The 18,587-nt window shown below is 41.6% G+C and overlaps 1 protein-coding gene across 2 annotated transcripts in view; it reads right to left on the bottom strand.

Annotated features, from left to right (window-relative positions):
- Positions 1-2,626: 2,626 nt before the first annotated feature.
- The window catches only part of FARSB (phenylalanyl-tRNA synthetase subunit beta), a 59,169-nt gene continuing 43,208 nt past the window's right edge, over positions 2,627-18,587 (bottom strand). Inside the window, exon 17 of one of the 2 annotated variants that reach the window (XM_075004237.1) lies at positions 2,627-2,898. In XM_075004237.1, the coding sequence (XP_074860338.1) occupies positions 2,747-2,898 (152 nt within the window). In that variant the 3' untranslated portion in view covers positions 2,627-2,746. Of the gene's footprint in view, positions 2,899-5,164; positions 5,295-18,587 lie in introns of those variants that run through there. The other variant, XM_075004238.1, reaches the window with a different exon arrangement.

Here is an 18,587-nt window from a genome sequence, read left to right on the forward strand (position 1 = left end):
TAAAAAGGGGTTTTTAATACTTACCATCTGTGTTCAAGACTGCTTCCCACACTGAAAGCTTGCCTGGTTATAGTTCTGTAGGCATCACAGAAAATATACCTTTCAACTGACAAGGCCTGATAATCCCTGAGGGACTTTAAACTTCAAGCTGCAGTTCTCTCTCTCTCTCTCTCTCTGTGCACGGTAGAGTCAGTTGCCTCATGTACGTAATATCTTCTCATTTCATGTTTGTCATGCAGGGAAGTAAAATCTACACTTGCCTCTGACAGTAACTGTAACTCACTGACAATAGGATTTCCAGATGGGTTGCGGCAATGCATTTTTATAATATATTAACACAGTCGCCCACCTGTTAAGAATAATAAAAGATTTACCATTAAAAAGATGTAATGGTTCCACTCATGGGGGCTTTGAAGTACAGTACTACATCTTGTAAGACTAAGTTGACCTTACCACCACCATGTTATTTATCTGGCAGTTGTAACATTTTTGTCCACCGGCACTCAGCTGCTTATCAAAACAAAAAAGCAGTCAAGTAGCACTTTAAAGACTAATAAAATAATTTATTAGGTGAGCTTTTGTGGGACGGACCCATTTCTTCAGACCATAGCGATACCAGAACAGACTCAAGGCACAGAGAACCAAAAACAGTAATCAAAGTTGACAAATCAGAAAAAAATTATCAAGGTGAGCAAATCAGAGAGGAAGAGGGGCGGGCGGGCGGGGGGGGGGGGGCTGGCGTGTCAAGAATTAGATTAAGCCAAGTATGTCAAAGAGCCCCTATAATATCCCAGAAAATTTGCGTCCTGGTTCAAACCATTTGTTAATGTGTCAAATTTGAATATGAAAGAGAGTTCAGCAGCTTCTCTTTCTAAAGCAGACTGAAAATTCTTCTTCAATAAGACACAAACTCTTAAGTCACAGAATCACAGGGCTGGAAGGGACCTCAGGAGGTCACCTAGTCCAGCCCCCTGCTTCAAGCAGGATCAACCCCCACTAAGTCATCCCAGCCAGGACCTTGTCCAGGATTCTCACCAACAGCCATAGTCTATACCACAGGAATACCAATCCTGGAACTTTTCCTTGCAACAAAGCCTCCTGCCAGCTTTGTCCACATATCTATCCTGAAGATACCATTACTGGACCTAACCAGGTTAGTCACAGAGTCACGCGCACATTCTCATGTTCCTCAGCTAACATGACATATGCCATCATGTGCCAACAATGCCCAGATGCTTTGTATATTGGGCAGACTTCAAACTCTCTCAGACAAAGAGTTAATGGGCACAAAACAGACATCAAAACATTCCTGATCCACAAACCAGTTAGTCTACATTTTAATGGAGTGGGCCATTCTGTTAATGACTTAAGTGTTGAGTCTGTTCTGGTATGGCTATGGTCTGAAGAAGTGGGTCTGTCCCATGAAAGCTCACCTCTACTTGACTGCTTTTTTGTTTTAATAGTATATAGACTAGCACGGCTCCCTGTCTGTTACTATTCAGCTGCTTATGTTTATACTGTCCTTCCCCTAGAGGACTACAACCAGTGGTTGTCCCCAAGTGGAAATAAAGGAACATTGTATTGGTGCAAGATATAGAGCAGTCAAAATGAACAACATCAGAACTGGCTATCAAGAGTGAGGAGGGAATGGATATCTAGAAAAATGCTGCAGGTTGGGACAGGCCTATTTTCCAAGGCAGTGAAGGGCATAAAGGAGAATACTGTTGTGTTACCTTGGTCAAAACCTACCTACATGATCATGAATACCTCTGTCACATGGAAGGGTTCCAACGGGCTATTAAAATGCTAATCATGCTGACAGGGTGTGAGGTTTGGCAAGACCAGGAAAGTAACACCGATGATCATTACAGCAAACGTACTTGGCTGGGTAAGGTGGTGCAAAGCAACTGTATCAATGCCCAATCTCAGCCCCAGGAATTGTGAAATCCATTGCTATGGCTACACAAGTGCAGCATGGAGTGTATCAAATTCTGCACACGTACACCATAGCCTCAATTCTATAAAAATCTTTGATCAATATTTTTGGATTCTAAGCTAAAAGGTCACTCACTCTCTAAGTTTCTTTTTCCAGTTTGGCTATTGTGGATCTTCAAAGTGACAAGGCTCATATTTACCATGAAATAATTTCAGTGTTGATTTTTCTTGACTTTAGAATGATAACAGATCAAAAGGTTTGCTTACTCCATTGCAGCAGATACCGGATGAAGCCTTGCTTACAAAATAGTTCTGGTTTTCATGAAACAAAGTTTATTTCCCTCTTCCAACCACTGATGTGCAAATGACAACCGTACAGAATAAAAGTTCAGTTCCTTAGTTCTGCTCACGTTCGTTTAACATTTGCTCTAATCAGTTATCTTACTTCATGCAATAAGAAAAGAATGCGATTCCTGTTATGCATCTATAATCAGTTACAGCATAAGGCTCTATCTGTGTAATATTTTTGATTTTGAAAACTAATCATGTGCTCTGCCTTTACATTTCTCCTGTAATACAAAGTGATTTGACCCAACACTGACAGCACTCTCTAGCCCTAGGTACCACATTCTTACATTGCGGATGTTAGCCTAATTGTAATGTAAGGAACATATTTATTCATGGAGCCAGACTGTGTTTTTTCTAGTTTATTAGAACATCGTAGTATAAGTGGATGTTCCCAGTGGAGAGAGACTAAGAAGCACAGTTGCATGTGAAGTGGATATTTGGAGGTGATATAACAGTCTTGCCTTCACAAAAAGGGCTCAATATTGATCTCTAGGGCAGAGCACGGCATAGAGAGCTCAAATTTGGTGATAACATCAGGGTGAAGGACTCCAAGCTTCCCAATACTTTGACCTTTGGCAAGGATCTCAGCACAACGGCCAGGGAAGAAAGCAGAATCTGAAAAGAAAATGAGAGAAAAATCAATATTTCTCCAGGCCAAAAGAGGTTAATAGACATTTAACAGCAAGAACAAAGCTTTTGTTATTCAACAGTTTTGTCTGTTAAGAATGGGCTCCCTCGCTTTTTAGCATTAATAGATGTGCTATGATTGACAAAACAAGCAAACACTTCAAGTTAAAAATAAAACATGGAGGCCTAACATGTGGACATTTCCCCCCCCCCCTCTAAAATTGTTTTGACAACCGTTTTTCCTATCATTGTAATCAGAGCAGATGAGTAAAATCAGCAGAGACACTGAAGTTAACATGAATTTTGGCATATTTCAAGTATTATCTAAAACCTGAATGTTTCCCACCTTATTATGTTTAGGAAAATAAAGCTTGCTGTCATCTAAGGGGTGAGCAGGAATGTCATGCTGGATTACATGCCACATTACTAGTAACATGACCTACATTCCTTATCTGGGGAAGAACTTTTAAGCAGTTTCATGCATACCGTAAAACTACATAACAACTGATTCAAAAGAAGCCTGAGATCTTCCTCTATATATCTCAAGCATCAATATTTTTAGTAGGTTTTAAAAATAGTTGCAAAAGGGATAGAGGAATTCAGCAAAGTAACAAACATGACAAAAACATGAGGGCTGCGTCTATACGATCAAATTCTTTAAAAAAAAAAAAAAAAAAAAAAAGGGCCTTTTCCAAAAGAACTCGCGGAGTGTCTTCTCACCAAATGCGCTCTTTCAATCTGAAATAGAAAGAACGTAGCACTTTTTCTGGTGGCCCTCTTCCTCTCCCATATGCGGAAGGGTGTTTTTTCCAAAAGCTTCTTTCAGGAAAAAACGTATACAGATGCCCTGGGGGCCTTTTTTTTTTTTGAAACAGCAGTCCTTATGGCTCCGGACTTTTCAATCCCTGGCCTGTTCTTTCAGAAGAGTGGGGGGCTGTGTGGACATTCCCTGTTGAAAGACCAGATTGATTTTTCGGATCTTATTTTTTTTGTGTGTGGACATGCTCTTTCAAAAGATGTTTTTTTGGAATAGAGCTACCAGAGGACCTTCTTTTGAAAGATCACCGAAGTGCAGACGTAGCTGAGGAGTTCTTGCTGGCAGACCCTACTGTTTGGGAACTTATGTACCAACATGAGGGTTTTGCCTACATGGGAAACTTATACCAGTATAAGCTATATAATACATTTAAACCAATAAAGTAACTCACATCTATCCCCCATTCCCACATAATAAAAGAGGTCTTTTTTAGATTAGCTCATGTCACTTTGGAAGAATCTTAAGGTACACTGAAAAGAGTCGCTCTTATATTGGAAATAGTGTCCATCTGGGGAGTTATATTGGTATAACTACACTAGTTTAACAATACCCATATAATTATACCACTATAACAGTTAAACCTTGCCTGTGAACATATGCCCTAAAAATTTCTGAAGCAGTTGAAAAATATTTCCTTCTGTCTTCTCGAAGGATGAAGTGCAGACTCAAGCATCTAAGATTAGCAAAGGGGGATTAAGAACAAAGTTTAGAACTATTGCTAGTTCTTACCCATGACTGCTGTAGGCAAACATTACTGGGTTGTATTTCCAAGTTAATACAATTCCAAAAATATCTTTTTTTTTTTTAAATAATCAGGGAAAATATGTTCTAAAAGTGGAGAAAGAGGACAACCTGCTTCTCTCTCTTCTTCTGTCAGGCTAGTCACAAACTATTAAAATGTTCCAGTAGATAAGAGTTATTTTATTACACCAGAAGAAATCTGCAAGTTCCATGGTCTATTTGATCTCACCCTAGATTACTAAAAATAAGATCTGTGACTCATGTCCTAGTGTATGCGGACTGTCTGGAATCAAAGCATACAACTCTGGACCAAAAAGTGATACACCCAATAGGACCAGGAGAGCTGTAGTTAGTAGCTCTAGCAAGAGCTCCTGGTATACAGTTGTCTCAAAGGAGGGGAAGGGGCATAAGGACTAGGCAAGGAGTCTCAACTTCATTGATCACCCCTGCTGTCCTGTTGCTACCCTCCTACCCAGAGTGGGGTCCAGCTTTCAGCTGCATTAATATTTGAACAGATGGCCACTCAGAAGTCTGGTGAGTCACCTGGGACAGTACCATAAAGAACTGTCAATCTCCAACTCTACTGCTCCCTATTCTTTTCTTCATTATGTTAGAAAAAATCCCCACACGACACTTTCTACAAGGCAGAGGACCATCACTTGTAGGGTGAGCACCAGGGGAAGAGGAGAAGCTCACCTCCCCACCATTCATTTCTGCCGATTCACAGCATATCCTCGTGATGAGGGATCATTCAGCAAGTGCATCCTCTGGGGCAGGGCATTTCTCTTTTATTGACATTGCACTGATTCAAGCTACCAGCAGAGGCCTGGGATGACAAGAGAACTGCATAAGGCCTGAAATAGCTTCCCTAATGGCAGTTTTCTCTTCAGTTGCTTAAAAAGCACTATTACAATTCTGGAGGGAATAGGCTCAGGTCAGTATAACGCACTTAGAAATAGCTATTTAAAATGGCAAAACCAGGTCAAATACAACCCTGAACTCAGATTTGTCCTTTATAAAAATCTAAGGGCCAATAAACACTGGGAATGTCAATGGAAATTTACTTTGAAAAGCCCCCTACAATGTTTGTAGACTGTGATTACAACTGCACAACTCTGAAAGTAAAATCAACTGTTTCATTTTCATTAGCCAACCTATGGGAGATACCAAGACAATGTACATATATTTTCCATTCTGTACTCTTCGTTTAGTAATGCTTTCAGTTTCAATGCTTTTAAAATGATTTTAAATACAAGGTCTTCTTGTTAAACACAATCACACAATTCCAGTTTCAGTTAAAAGGACAAACCACCTCTGGCATACAAATGTATACTGGACATGTATAACTGAAATTATGTACACCTTAAATTCCACGAAAACGTTGCTACATCTCAAGAGCCTCTTTCTATTAACTACCTATTACATCCAGAGTCAAACTTGACAAAACATATTTATAAAAACAAACATTGTATACTAATGTCTCTTCCACTTTCAACGAAAACCTGACTGGTGACGACATACTTTCCTATTTTGTGAATTAAACTGGTATTGTATTATCTTATATGAATGGGATACAGCAAGGGTCTCTTCAAGACTTGAGTCTTACTAAATACGCACAAGAACAATGTTTCTTGTAGCAGGAGGCTGTGTCAGGCTCATTGAACAGCAGCCAAAAAAACACTGCCAGGCAGGAGAAAGAGGTAAGATTCCTGTCATCTATTCCTCCAATTTCTGCCTATGCTACGTGGGGCTTCTCTCCCCAACAGCTGGGATCAACACTGTGGCAACTGATCTTTTAAGGGCTGATGTGGCAGGCCTAGTGAGGACCTGCTAAATCAACCGCTTAATACTCGGACATCAACTCTGGTACTATACCAAAATGAGATGAGTAAGGGGGAGTCAATGGGAGACTGTTTCCCATCAATCCAGTGCAGCATGGAGCCCTGTAGTAAGCAGATCTAAGCTACGTCAACTTGAGTTATGCTCAGTAGCTCAAATTTTACAGATGTGATGGACTTTTCCTCTAGTATAGACCTCAGGGTATAGGAAATTTACTTTATGCTCTGCTGTTTTTGTTCACTGGGCAGAGCATCCTCAGGTTTAATTACCTTTTGTAACACAAACTGAGATCTTAGGATCATGCTGTAATAATATTGAATTGAGGTCATCCTAAAAAAAAAAAAAAATCAGTTTTTGTCACTGCACCATTATCATGGCTATACAAAGTGTCCCTTCATTAAAAGAGGGATATATAACTTCCAGCATTCAATGAGTTAATACTAAGCCATACATTTATGCAGGGGCTTGATCATCCCTGGGTTAAATAAGGACCATATAAAATCACATCACTCTCCAGGAGTTCTGACTTACTCATTTGCACAACAAAAAGCAGCCACATAGTACCAACTATCAAAAAGATACACGTATATTGGATGCTCCTTAGGTAGAAGTCATAGGCCGTGTCTACACTAGCCAAAAATGAGCAGATAGGAATAAGGGACTTCGAAGTAGCTGGGGTCCTTTCGAAAAGGAGCCCCGTCTGGACGAGCTGCATCAATTTCGAAGTGCCACAGCCTCCCGCATGCTAAGGAGGCCTGAATGTGTATTTCAGCGCTTCATTAGTAAACTTCGAAAAGGCCATTTGCATGGCCATTTCGAAGTTTTTGGCTCATGTAGACATAGCCATAAAGAGCAGCACTGTTGAAGTATCAATTTCAGAATGGTTGCATTACTGAAAGGGGGCTACTATTGGTACCAAAGTTGTTATCAGCGAAAGCATGCATGGAGTATTCTACACCCATACCAGTATTTTGTTCTGGTTCTAGAACTGTTGCTGCAGGAGGTTAGAATGATACAGCTAAGACATATTCTGGAAGATGGCACACTTTCCTCAGAATATGAAGTACTAAGCTATGCTGCATGTGGAGGTTTTTATTTGGACTTCCTGGGAAATGTTACAGCATTTGTTGCTGTAAGTATGTGGGAAAGGTTAGGGGTACAAACCAGGCATTTCTTGAAGCACACTACCTTATCAGCGCTCAGATTAGGTGCGGGGGAGAAAGTTGCTGTGCTAGCTTTCCCTTACCCAGAAGTGCTTTTATTTAAATTATGTGCATTTGTTAAGCTATTCCTTGAAACACTGACAAATACCCTAAACTTGAAACTAAACTAGCAGGATGTCATGGGATGAAACTCTAAATTGATTGCTCTTCTTAACAAAGCAATAATCTGAAATTTTACCATAGTCAGCTTCTTATAAAAGAAGTAACTACAAGACATGTTTGTACAAGTCATAGTTTGCAAACTCTTCTAGGCGGGAAGCTTATCTTTCTTTGAAAAGGCATTTCTTTAGCATTATTACGTCAGTAATGAGCCATAATGTAATAAAGTAATGCACCAGCAGAAAGGAAAAAAACCTCAGGCAGAACGTGAAGACCAAGAGAGGTCTTGTTCTTGCCATCTGAGGCTGAAAAGAACTCACAGAAGTTCTTCATTGGGTTCTCTTCCAATCTGCATGTCAAGGTTGTGCACTTGTTTCCAGTGCCTAAGTGTGGTGCTAGCACTCTGATGTCATATATGACTTTAAGGTTCCATGTAGCCATGAGTGTGAGGAGTTGGGTCTAACCCTTCCCTTAACAGGGGTCATATCATAGACTCCCAACACGTGATGCTGAGACTTCAACCCTCAAAACCAGCTCTTTATTTCTGCTCATACTTTCTGTCTGAAACGGCCAGTACTGTATAATATTGTGGTGAGCACCTGTGAGCTGCTGGTTGATGTGGCCCATTGGGGCTCCACCTGAAGCCTGTGCATGTCGTGTCCTCCCCTGTATGAATCTCATGAACTGGGGTACCAGAGCCCTGCATTTCCTACTCCTTCCCCTACCTCCAGCCCTCTTGGAGCACCATGAACCTGCTGATTTGTACTCCATTCTCACTCAGCCACCCACCCTCCCAGAGCTGAAAGACTGTCAATCAGCTGATTGGTAGCTGTTCAAGCTTGGTGAGGAAGGGAGGAGCCAGGACATGGTACGAATCAAGGGATTTGTGGTGCTTTGACAGTGCTGGGAGGGAGGGGCATGAGTAGGAAGTGGGAAGCCCTGGTACTCCAGAGCAGAAGAGGCATTGGGGAAATGGGGAAACTCTGCAGGGGGGGCTGCAAAAGCTCCCATCTTGTTTGAATTAAAACAAGGCCCAGGTCTGCAATTTAATTTTAACACAGCCTCAATGCTGGAAGGGGACCACATGACATTCTCCCAGCAACGCTAGCAACAGGCCATTAGTTGTCCCCGTGTGGGCACGCAGGATCCACAGGAAAGGTGTCTACACAGTCACCTCAAGAGTTTTCTGGCTGTGAAAGGTTGGGAAGTCCAAGTTTCTTTAATGGAGACGTTTTATTAGTAAAGCAGTCACTAAATTTCACCGCTACGACATCCCTAACCATCAGCCAGCACAAGGGGCCACGCCACAGCCCTCTGCTCTGAGGAAAGAGTTCACATCAATAATTAATGAAGCAGTTCCGTTGTAAGTCTCCTGAAGGACAGCCTGGCTGCTTGTGCCAGAAGCTCATTAAGGATCCCCATTTAGTTCAAGATGGTAATTTAGCACTCTATTCACTTTCATGATTAACATTTATTAGATTAAAAAATATGTCTCCTGATTTAATTAATCCCCTCATGCTCTATAAACAAACCTAACTAGGAGAAATTCAAAAAGTTTCGCTTGCAAATACCAGTTCAGGTGTCTAAAATTTACCTTGAAATCTAGTTAGAGGTCTGTCATTGCAGATAGAGATTCCTAAGGTTTCAAAAGAAGCCAAACAAAGCTAGTAGTGATGGAAAATCATCTTTTAATACGTCAACATAACCAGCAGCTATGACAGGAGGTGTGGTGAAATATGATACAGTGTCTTTCAACAAAAAAAGGGGCTCTAAAGACAGTAATGTCTTAGCCTGATGTACTACGTGCAAGCAACAGACAAAGCCATATCTTATAGGTGCAAACAAGAATTTAATTTCCAGCACTCAGTGAGGTGGAAATAATTCCTTTAATTAAAGCTTTTGTAGCATCTCTCAAAATCTATAATTGTCTTACCATGTTCAGACAGTAGGGCCACTTTGATTGCTTTGGGGGTAATTCTTTGGCCAGTAATCCAATGAAGCACCTAATCTTTAGCATATTTTCTGGCTAACTGACCTTCAAAAGGTTTGGTGAGCTCCCTATGCTCTTCGTTGTCAAACACCTTGCACAGTTTCTTTTCTCTGCCCATTCCTGGCCCCTCCCCCTTTAAAAAAAGATTAAGGTAATATTATAGGCCTAGAGCTGGGCTAAGCTTTAGAACATACCAATTCATTCCTATAATTTGAGGCAACTTCGGAAGTTGAAGCTTAAGAGGGTAACTAAGTGGACCTTGAAAACTAAAAGCAACAGAGCTGTGTTATCAAGCATGTGGCTTCTGAAGTCTTTCATCTTAATTTCTGCTTCAAGGCATCCCTGACACTTATGGTCCCATGTTGTGCTCCTCTAATAGCCCTAATGCTCATACTCAGCCTCCAGGTGATGAGCCTCAGTGGTCTAGCCCTGACTAAAGCTTTCACAAATATTGTGGAGGGTCCTGCACATGACTATAGGAATGTTGTCATTGGCCAGATCCATCTTCCTGCACAAACATTACCTGTGGGCTTTTAAACAGCCAAAAGCACACACCACAGCCATTTTCCACCTGCTCAGCCTGTTATTGAACTGCTGCTGCTGTGAAGGCTCCCAGTCTATGGCTGCAGGAGTCATGGCATTAAGGGACAGGCAGGGTCACAATGGGTATTTCAACTTCCCCTACAGTGGTCTTCTGATCTAGGAAGACAAGTTCCTAATTGCAACTCCCTGAAGAGGCCAGCATTCTGAAAGATATTGACCAGCCTGCATTAATGTCTGAGAAAAACCCACGGTGAAGTACAAGTGCGTAGAGAACCATGGAGATAGATCCCTTCCGATTAATATACTCAGATGCAGCGGTCTGGTGACAGAATTGGAATATGCAGGTCATCTATAGCCTCTCCACAGTAAGGGATGCCTATCTGTACAAAGCCATCCACAATTTCATGTGTGTTGCCTACCATCATGGACTTTTGGAGTGGGATGTGACTGATGACCCTGCACACTTCCATCAACACAAGTCCCATAGTTGATGTTCTCCCTCCATACTGATTGGTGGCCGACTGATAGCGGTCTGGAGTAACCAGCTTCCACAGTACAAGCACCAAATGCTTTTCTACCAGCATGGCAGCTCTCATTCTTGTGTCTTCGTGCTGCAGGGGGGGGGGGGGGTGGCAAGCTCATGACACAGACCCATGACAGAGGCTTTCCCACATGGAAGGTCTGCAAACACTTCTTGTCATCTCAGATTTGCAGGACAATGTGATCCCACCACTCAGTCCTTGTTTCCAAAATCTAAGAGCAACATTCCACTGTGGTTAGCAACTCTGTGAATGCCAAAACGATACCACATGTTGTAACTACTATGTGTGGCAAGCTCAGCATCTGACTCCCTGTCATCATTTTGCAGCTTAAGGAATAACTCGACTGCCATTTGTGGCATGTTAGTGAGACTTATGAGCATTTTCTTCAAAAGGTTGGAATTTATTCCCACAGACCACCCAGGCATAGTGCTCAGCAGAAAAGTCATTAAAATATGGCACCAAATGCGGACAACAGCACAGGGGTTGCTGAAATGTGAAGCGATGGACTACAGGGATCTGGGCTAAGACCAAGCATTCCCCACACCCCCTCACAAGTCTCAGTCGTAGAAGAAGTGCTCTGTGGATTGTTGCCCAGAGTATGACACGCTGAATGGCACTGCCATGATGGTCATGCTACTGAGCTGACTGTGTGCACACAGAGATTTCAACGTTGTGCTCTTGGAGCAACTCTATAACTGCCAGTGCTTAAGATCAGCCAGAGTAGATAAAGCCTTAGTCGCTGAAGTTGGCGGGTGCTGCTGGAAGGCCATCAACTTTAATCTCCTGTTTTTGAAAACCTTGGCCTTTTTGTTGACAAGATACAGGATACTCTAAATAGCTCGCAATTGTTAAACATGACTAATAGGGCAAACAAATCACTCTAATCCCATTCAGCATGTTCCTTACATTCTCTCTTTTAAAAACAGGTCACATTAAGTATAAACATTTTAGCAGGTGAAAGCAAAGTCACAAAATGCTAATTTACAATTATTTAAATAGAAGTTACACACTGATCTAACAGGTTCACCACCTATTGCATTAAGATCATAGAACATTTCCTCTTATATTTTCATATGCGCTCATTTGAAACTTGTAGCATGAAAGTGCAATGACACAATCAGCTCTCTGTGTGGGGCAGTGTGCAGTGACTGTAGAATCATGGGTGTATTTGGAATTATCAGCAAACAAAAGTCTTCTCCTCACAAAGCAAATTATGAATAAGAAGCTACGTTTTTATCACACAGTTTTTAGGTAAAAATATAAGCATCCAGACAAAAGCTACATCATTTATCTATGTCACCAGAAGCTCCAAGATACAAATAAAACTCTAATATATTTGCAAGAAATATCTAGATATAAAATAAGCTTCTGTTTTATAACAATCTCTGTTATTTGTAACCATTTAATTTCTGTGGATGTCTCTGCTACAACACCTCCCCCACTCCCAAAAGATCTGGGTATATTTTTCTATAATATGTTAACTGCCTACGTCTACACTATAGAGATCTTTCAAAAGAAGTCCTTCTGGAAGTTCTTTTATGAAAGAACTTCTTTTGAAAGACTGCGTCCACACATAAAAAAAAGAGTGATCCGCTCTTTCGAAAGAAAACATCCACACAGCCCCCGCTCTTTCAAAAGAGCAGGCCAGGGATCAAAAAAATCAGGTGCCATCAGGGCCCTGAGGAGCACCTACACACCTCTTCTTTTGAAACAAGGAGTTCTTCCTGAAACAGGAGAGGAAGAGTGTTTTCGAAAGGAGTGCTGTATTCTTTTGATTTACTTTTGAAAGAACGATTTGTGTGTGTAGATGGTCCAGGGGATCTTTCAAAAGAACTTGCTATTGTAGATGTAGCCAATTCTGTTTATTATTGAGGTTCTGTCTAAGACTGCCAATTTTGGTTGGATGTTTTCCTGGAGATTTCATTACATTACATAATCTTTAATTCCTGGAGACTTCTGGCCAGTCCTGGAGGGCTGACAACCCTAGTCCTGTCCATACTATGGCTTTTAACAATGCCCAAAATTGTTTTCAACATAGTTGTTGCAGCCCATAGTTATAACACTGTTTGAGCCCTCAGTAAATGGCTACAAGCGCCAAGAAACCATGTTATTGTGTAGGCTTTAAAGCCTTCTCCGCAGTGGTATTTCCAGCTGCACTGAAGTACACAAGACACCTTCCATTCCCTCAACTCCAAATTCTAGCTTCCTATTCTTGGTCATTCTTGATCTCCTTGCAAAAGTAGTAGTTAAAGTGCTAGAATAAACTGCTGCTGGCATTTTAACTATTTAATTAGATAGCTTAGAAAGATAAGAAACAAAAGAGGATCAGTAACACAGTACCATATGTATGGATACAGTACCTACAATGTACATAATCATGTACTCCTACCACTCCCACAAGAGCCTGATTATCTGAGTAAATGTTTAAGATTACTAAGGGAAATGAGTGATCTGGACTGACTTCAGGCAAAATAATTAAATTTACTCTTTGAAAGCGATGTACGTGTGTTTAAATTGCATGCCTATGGAAAAGGTTATACTGAGCACAGCCAATATTGAATACAAATCTTTGAGAGAATTCTCTCATCCCTGGACATTCAGAAGTTCAAAGTAAATACACTAAGCTCACTGCATTTGCTTAGGAAAAATGGCATGACTTGTGTGATGGGCTGAATCACAAGGGTTCCCTTGGAGATATCTCATGGTGTGTTGATCAAGCCACCAAGGCCTCCCTTCCTGCCCTCTGAGCCTCCCCACCATCCTGTCCTGCTGGGCCAGAAGCTCTAGTCTCCCCTAGCCAAGCAAAGAGTTGGGGTTATCAGCCCTCCTGCACCCCCAGCAGAGCAATACAGGTGCTGAATCATAATAAAAAAATAAATAAATTAGTATCACCTAATAAATTACTTTGTTAGTCTTTAAAGTACTACTTGACCGCTTTTTTGTTTTGACAGATGCTTAACCACATCAACTCTGGGAGGACTTGGCTATAAGGCCTTTGACAATGCCCAGAAACACAACCCCCAAAGAGAACCAAAACTCAAAATAAATCCCACTTACATAGAGAAAGCTTATAAATTCACCCTTTCCATCAATGAAAGAGAGAGATGCACAGTGGTTGCTACCCTCTTGTAACTATTATTTACACTGGGGGTGATAACAAACAAAAGGATTTTATTATTAAGTATAAAAGGCAGGATTTGAGTGACTGCAAGTGAGAACAGACAACAAAATCAGCTAAGTTATCTCAGGCCAAAGTTGATGTTCTTCTGACCTGGGCCCAGGACCTTTGCCTTTTCCCTTCTGCTATAATTCTCTGTCTCTTCATGTGTATCCTCTTCACTGGCTTTTCCCCAAGACAGGAACCCTTTGTTGAGCACACCCATCCCCATGGAAACACACCAGATTGAAGAGGGATTCCAGTATCAGGTGACATGGTTACAGGTCTTTGTAGGACCAACCACAATTTGGGCTTACGGGAAGAACAAAATCATTCACAGTTGACTTGACCCAAACCTTTAGTTCCTAAAGTATCACTAATGGCCCTCACTAGCACATTTAGAATTAAACACAGAGTCACACTTCATATTTCTAATTTCATATCCAAAGTATATGCGCACCAATATAGAATAGACACATTCAACAGACTGTAACTTTAAAAATATTACATGATCTGTTTGTATAAAGTCTCTTCAAGTTATGTATCGTCACAAGCCAATTTTCATAAACCGTGGGGGACTGTGACAACTGGATCAGAATTTACCTGTATTATAAGCTGGCTTTATGAAGCAGCTACAGCTTTGTCTATTTTTAGGGGCCATTCTGAAATCCAGATCTCAGGTGAATCTGTACGTGATTAGGTAGTGGTTTTCCACTGAAGTACACTGATATCTTATATCCTGGCCAGTCTAAACATTAATCTGGCATTATTTATGTCCTTGCTCATTTATAAGACTGAAGAATTCCTAACTACAAACAATCATAAAAACTGGACTTTGTTTAGATGTATAACCAGTTTTCTTACCCTTGAAATGAAATATTTAGAGAACCTCAAGCCTTTAACACTAGAAAGCCTAATCCCCTAATTCAATAGCTACCTTTCATCTCCCTTTGATCATCGAAAAGGAAAAAAAAAAAAACCTTTCAAAACTTTACAGTCCTTAGAATATGTCAGACAGATCGAGGACCAAAAAGGATTATTAAGGCTCACTTTCTAAAGCCCTTTGGAGCAGGGACTGTAATTTATTAAATGCTTGTACAGCACCTAGCATAACAGGTGGCCATTAGGCAACACCCCAATATAAAATGTTAAATAAGGCCAGAGTCAAGTCACAGTCCACACGTGCATCAGAAATAAGTTCTACTTTGTTTGGCTTATTTTATTTCACGCCCCAAAGTGAGACATCTTCCTTTGTCATCTGCTCATACAAATGGTCTGAAATTCATAGAATCACTTGGGGTGGGACTTTTAGGATTGTCTATTTTCCTCCTATTCACAAAACAGTTTAGCCAGTTAGCCTGCAGAACAATACAAAATTTCACTGAAAAACTCAGCCATCATCCTTCTTGAAGGGAAATTTTTAAAATTAATAGCACTAAGATTTTTAGCAATATTAACAATGAAATCATCCATTTTCAACTTGAAAATCCCTTGATTCTAAGTTAATGTAAAGACAACTCCTCAACCACAGGAGTCCACAATTCCTGCTCCTTTATAAAACAAGCTCAGAGGCAGTGGTTCCTAAACTTTTCGGCATCGCGGCCCCCTTTTGATTTTTGAGAAACCCTCATGCCCCCGCCCCTCTTCTTTACCATCATCCAACCCGCCTTTTAACAAAAAATTCAATTCATAATTTAAAATAAAACACAAAAGTTTCATATCAAAGTGTTATTTAAAATTAAAAATAAGCACAAATAATTCTTCTTGGCCCCTTGTGGTTGCCTGGCGCAGCCCCAGCTGGCCAGCCGCCTGAGCCCCATGCCAGCCTCCAGAGCTGCCTGTGCCAGCTGCACGCCTGCCTGAGCCCCATGCTGCCGGGGCCAGCCACCTGTTCATCTGCCAGCCGCCGGGGCCAGCCATCCACACGCCCACTGGCTGCTCATGCCCTGTGCTGCTGGGACCAGCCGCCCACCCCAGATGCAGGCCAGCTGCCCAAGCTGCCCACCTGAACTGCATGCTGCCAGGGACAGCCACCCACCCGCCATCTCAAGCCGCCTGAGCCCCATGCTGTCGGGGCCAGCCACCTGCCCACCAGCTCAAGCTGCCCAAGCCCCACGCTGCTGGGGCTAGCCGCCCAAGCCCTGCTCTGACAGGGCCAGCTGCCTCAGCCCCACGTGCCCCACAAGCTGGTGGGCTGCCCAAGCCCCGCAAGCCCTGCAAACCACCCACCTGAGCTCCTCACTTGCCCTCCTACAAAGCCAGGGGTCCCTAGCCCCCACATCTAACCCCATCCTCCTTCTCCTCCCTGCAACCCACACTCACTCTCGTTTGAAGAAGGCAGCTACCTCTACATGGGTCTTTGTCAGCTGCCTGCTTTTTATAGCAGCTGTGCCGGGTCACCCATGTAAAATGGCAGGGGCTGAGACCCGGAAACACAGGACAAATCTTTCATCAAGTGGGGGGAATGATGGGGGTGGGGGCTGGGTTGCCTCGCGCCCCCCTCCCCAGGTTGGGAAACCATGCTCAAAGGGAAGATTTTCCTAATATTTGGGTATGTTTTGCATCCACTGGTACAAGACCACAATCCTGAACTCAACTCTTGCCAATTAAGTGTGGGAAAAACAGGTTTGTGTGTTCTAAACAGAAACATTTGGAATGCTCTGCTTCGATCTGGAATTCTACAGAAATTTCAACATGAATTATTTTTAAAAAATTGTTTGTAAGCTATCAACAGTTTAAGTGTATGTTGCCTTACAGACAGCCTGACACTGTGCTTTGCAGCATACTTCAGTCTGATGAGCCCCAAACTTTAGAATCAGAATCTCACAAGACAGATGGCAAGCAATGTGTCTCTATAGTTCTGTCACAACAGATGCGTACGTGGGAAAAGGTCTACGCCTGTTCTTAAAAAGTTATCCTAAAAAAAACAAAACAAAACAAAAACAAAAACAACCCCACCCACCGCCCCAGATTAATCAGGACCAAGTAAAATTAGAGCCATTTTAACAAACAGTACTTATACTATTGCTTTTAACATTCCCCCTCCCCCATTTTATGGGCTTTTAATTTGGATACATTAAAAATGGCCCTTATTTGCATGTGTGTTGCAGTAGACTGCTGAGGTCTCTGCTGAGATCAGGACCCCTTTGTACTAGAAGATGCATAAAATACATAAACAGTCTCCCTATCCTAAGCAGCTTAAAATGAAGCTTCACAAGGCAGAATCCAGGGAGGGGGCCACAAAGAAGGGAAGAGTCTTGGATAAGATCCTTGCAAGAGCAGGGACAGAACTGCAGGATAAAATGGTCCCTGCTGAAATCAAAGGGAGTTTCATCATTGACTTAAACGGTGACAGAACTGCACCACAAGACTTTGGGACCCCAATTTATTGTCTTGTCTACTGGACCATGCTGCCTCTCCAAGTCAGAGAGTTTTTCATTTGGATGCAATCACTAATGTTTAACTATTGTGATAAAACATCTTTTTGCAGGGAACAAAACAGTTGAAAATACAGTCTAGGAAAGAAGTATTGTGCTATTTGAAAAAGGGGGTGCTGAAAGTGGAAGACAGTGACAAACTAATGTTTTGATATGTGAAGGAGAGAGGGTCTAGACTTCTGAGCCTATGGAAGACAAAAAACTTACAATGACGTGGTTAGAAAAGAAGACAATCCCATTGGAAAAGCAAGGGATTTAACCCATAAGTCTCCAAAATGAAGAAACAGCATTAAAGCAAGGAATGAAAGGCAGAAAGGAAAAAAACATCTTGAAAACAAGCACAGAGCTAGGAATATCATTTCCCACCCAATGATACAGAAAACCACATGTGAACAGGAAGAAGGCAATCATCATGCTTATGACAGTAGGAAGGGGAACAGAAAATATTTTTCAGCTCAAAGGTGATTTGACAATGAAGCAAACACCAAATACTCTTCCCACCAGAAGTCCTTGCCCACATGCCTCCCACTTCCACGCCTGATCATACGAAGATACTACTAAAACAGGCCAATGCAAACAATAGCAATTCAAGAAGAGAAACCATCTTGGGAGAGTTTCTTCTCCCTTTGCACTTTTGTCTCCCAGTCTGAAATACAAAAGCAAAGCATCACCACCACTCACATCACACCACACCAATGGTATCATGTTCATTTATGCTCCGATAAGAAGTTAATTTTTTTTTTTTTAAATTTCCATCACTCATTTCTGTGTTCTGTGTCAGGCAGAAATCACAACATTTCCTCCTCTCTCCTCCACATGATCAAGTTTTCCTTCCTGAGATCAGACCACTGCAGCCTGACTACTTGGAGGTCACAGCATAAAAATACTCCAGTCAAAATCTCTCAGAAGCAGACTAGAAACAAAACAAAAACAGTCCCACTTGTTCCGACCTGTACTGCTTCGGGAGGATCTATTGTGCTTCCCTGTCTGTCGGTAGGGTCCATCATCTGTTTTGTGTTTTGGCTGTATAGCATAAAGCTACTACAGTAAACTCTTTCACATCCGGCATTCCATCATCCAGAACTCTCAAATTACTGGCATTTTAACCATAAGTAAATGTTAGCTACGTTTTCCATAAGTAAGTATAGTGAAAGTAAACACAAATAAATATAGCAAATACAGCAGAGAATAAGATTATAGTGTACAATACTAATGTTGTTGGGTAATAAAGTACTGTGCATACTTTTGTTTCTTAATCGCTAATCTTGTTTTTCTTTAATGTTATGCAT

The sequence above is a fragment of the Carettochelys insculpta genome, chromosome 10 (genome assembly GCF_033958435.1).
Source record: "Carettochelys insculpta isolate YL-2023 chromosome 10, ASM3395843v1, whole genome shotgun sequence".
Lineage (NCBI taxonomy): Eukaryota > Metazoa > Chordata > Testudines > Carettochelyidae > Carettochelys > Carettochelys insculpta.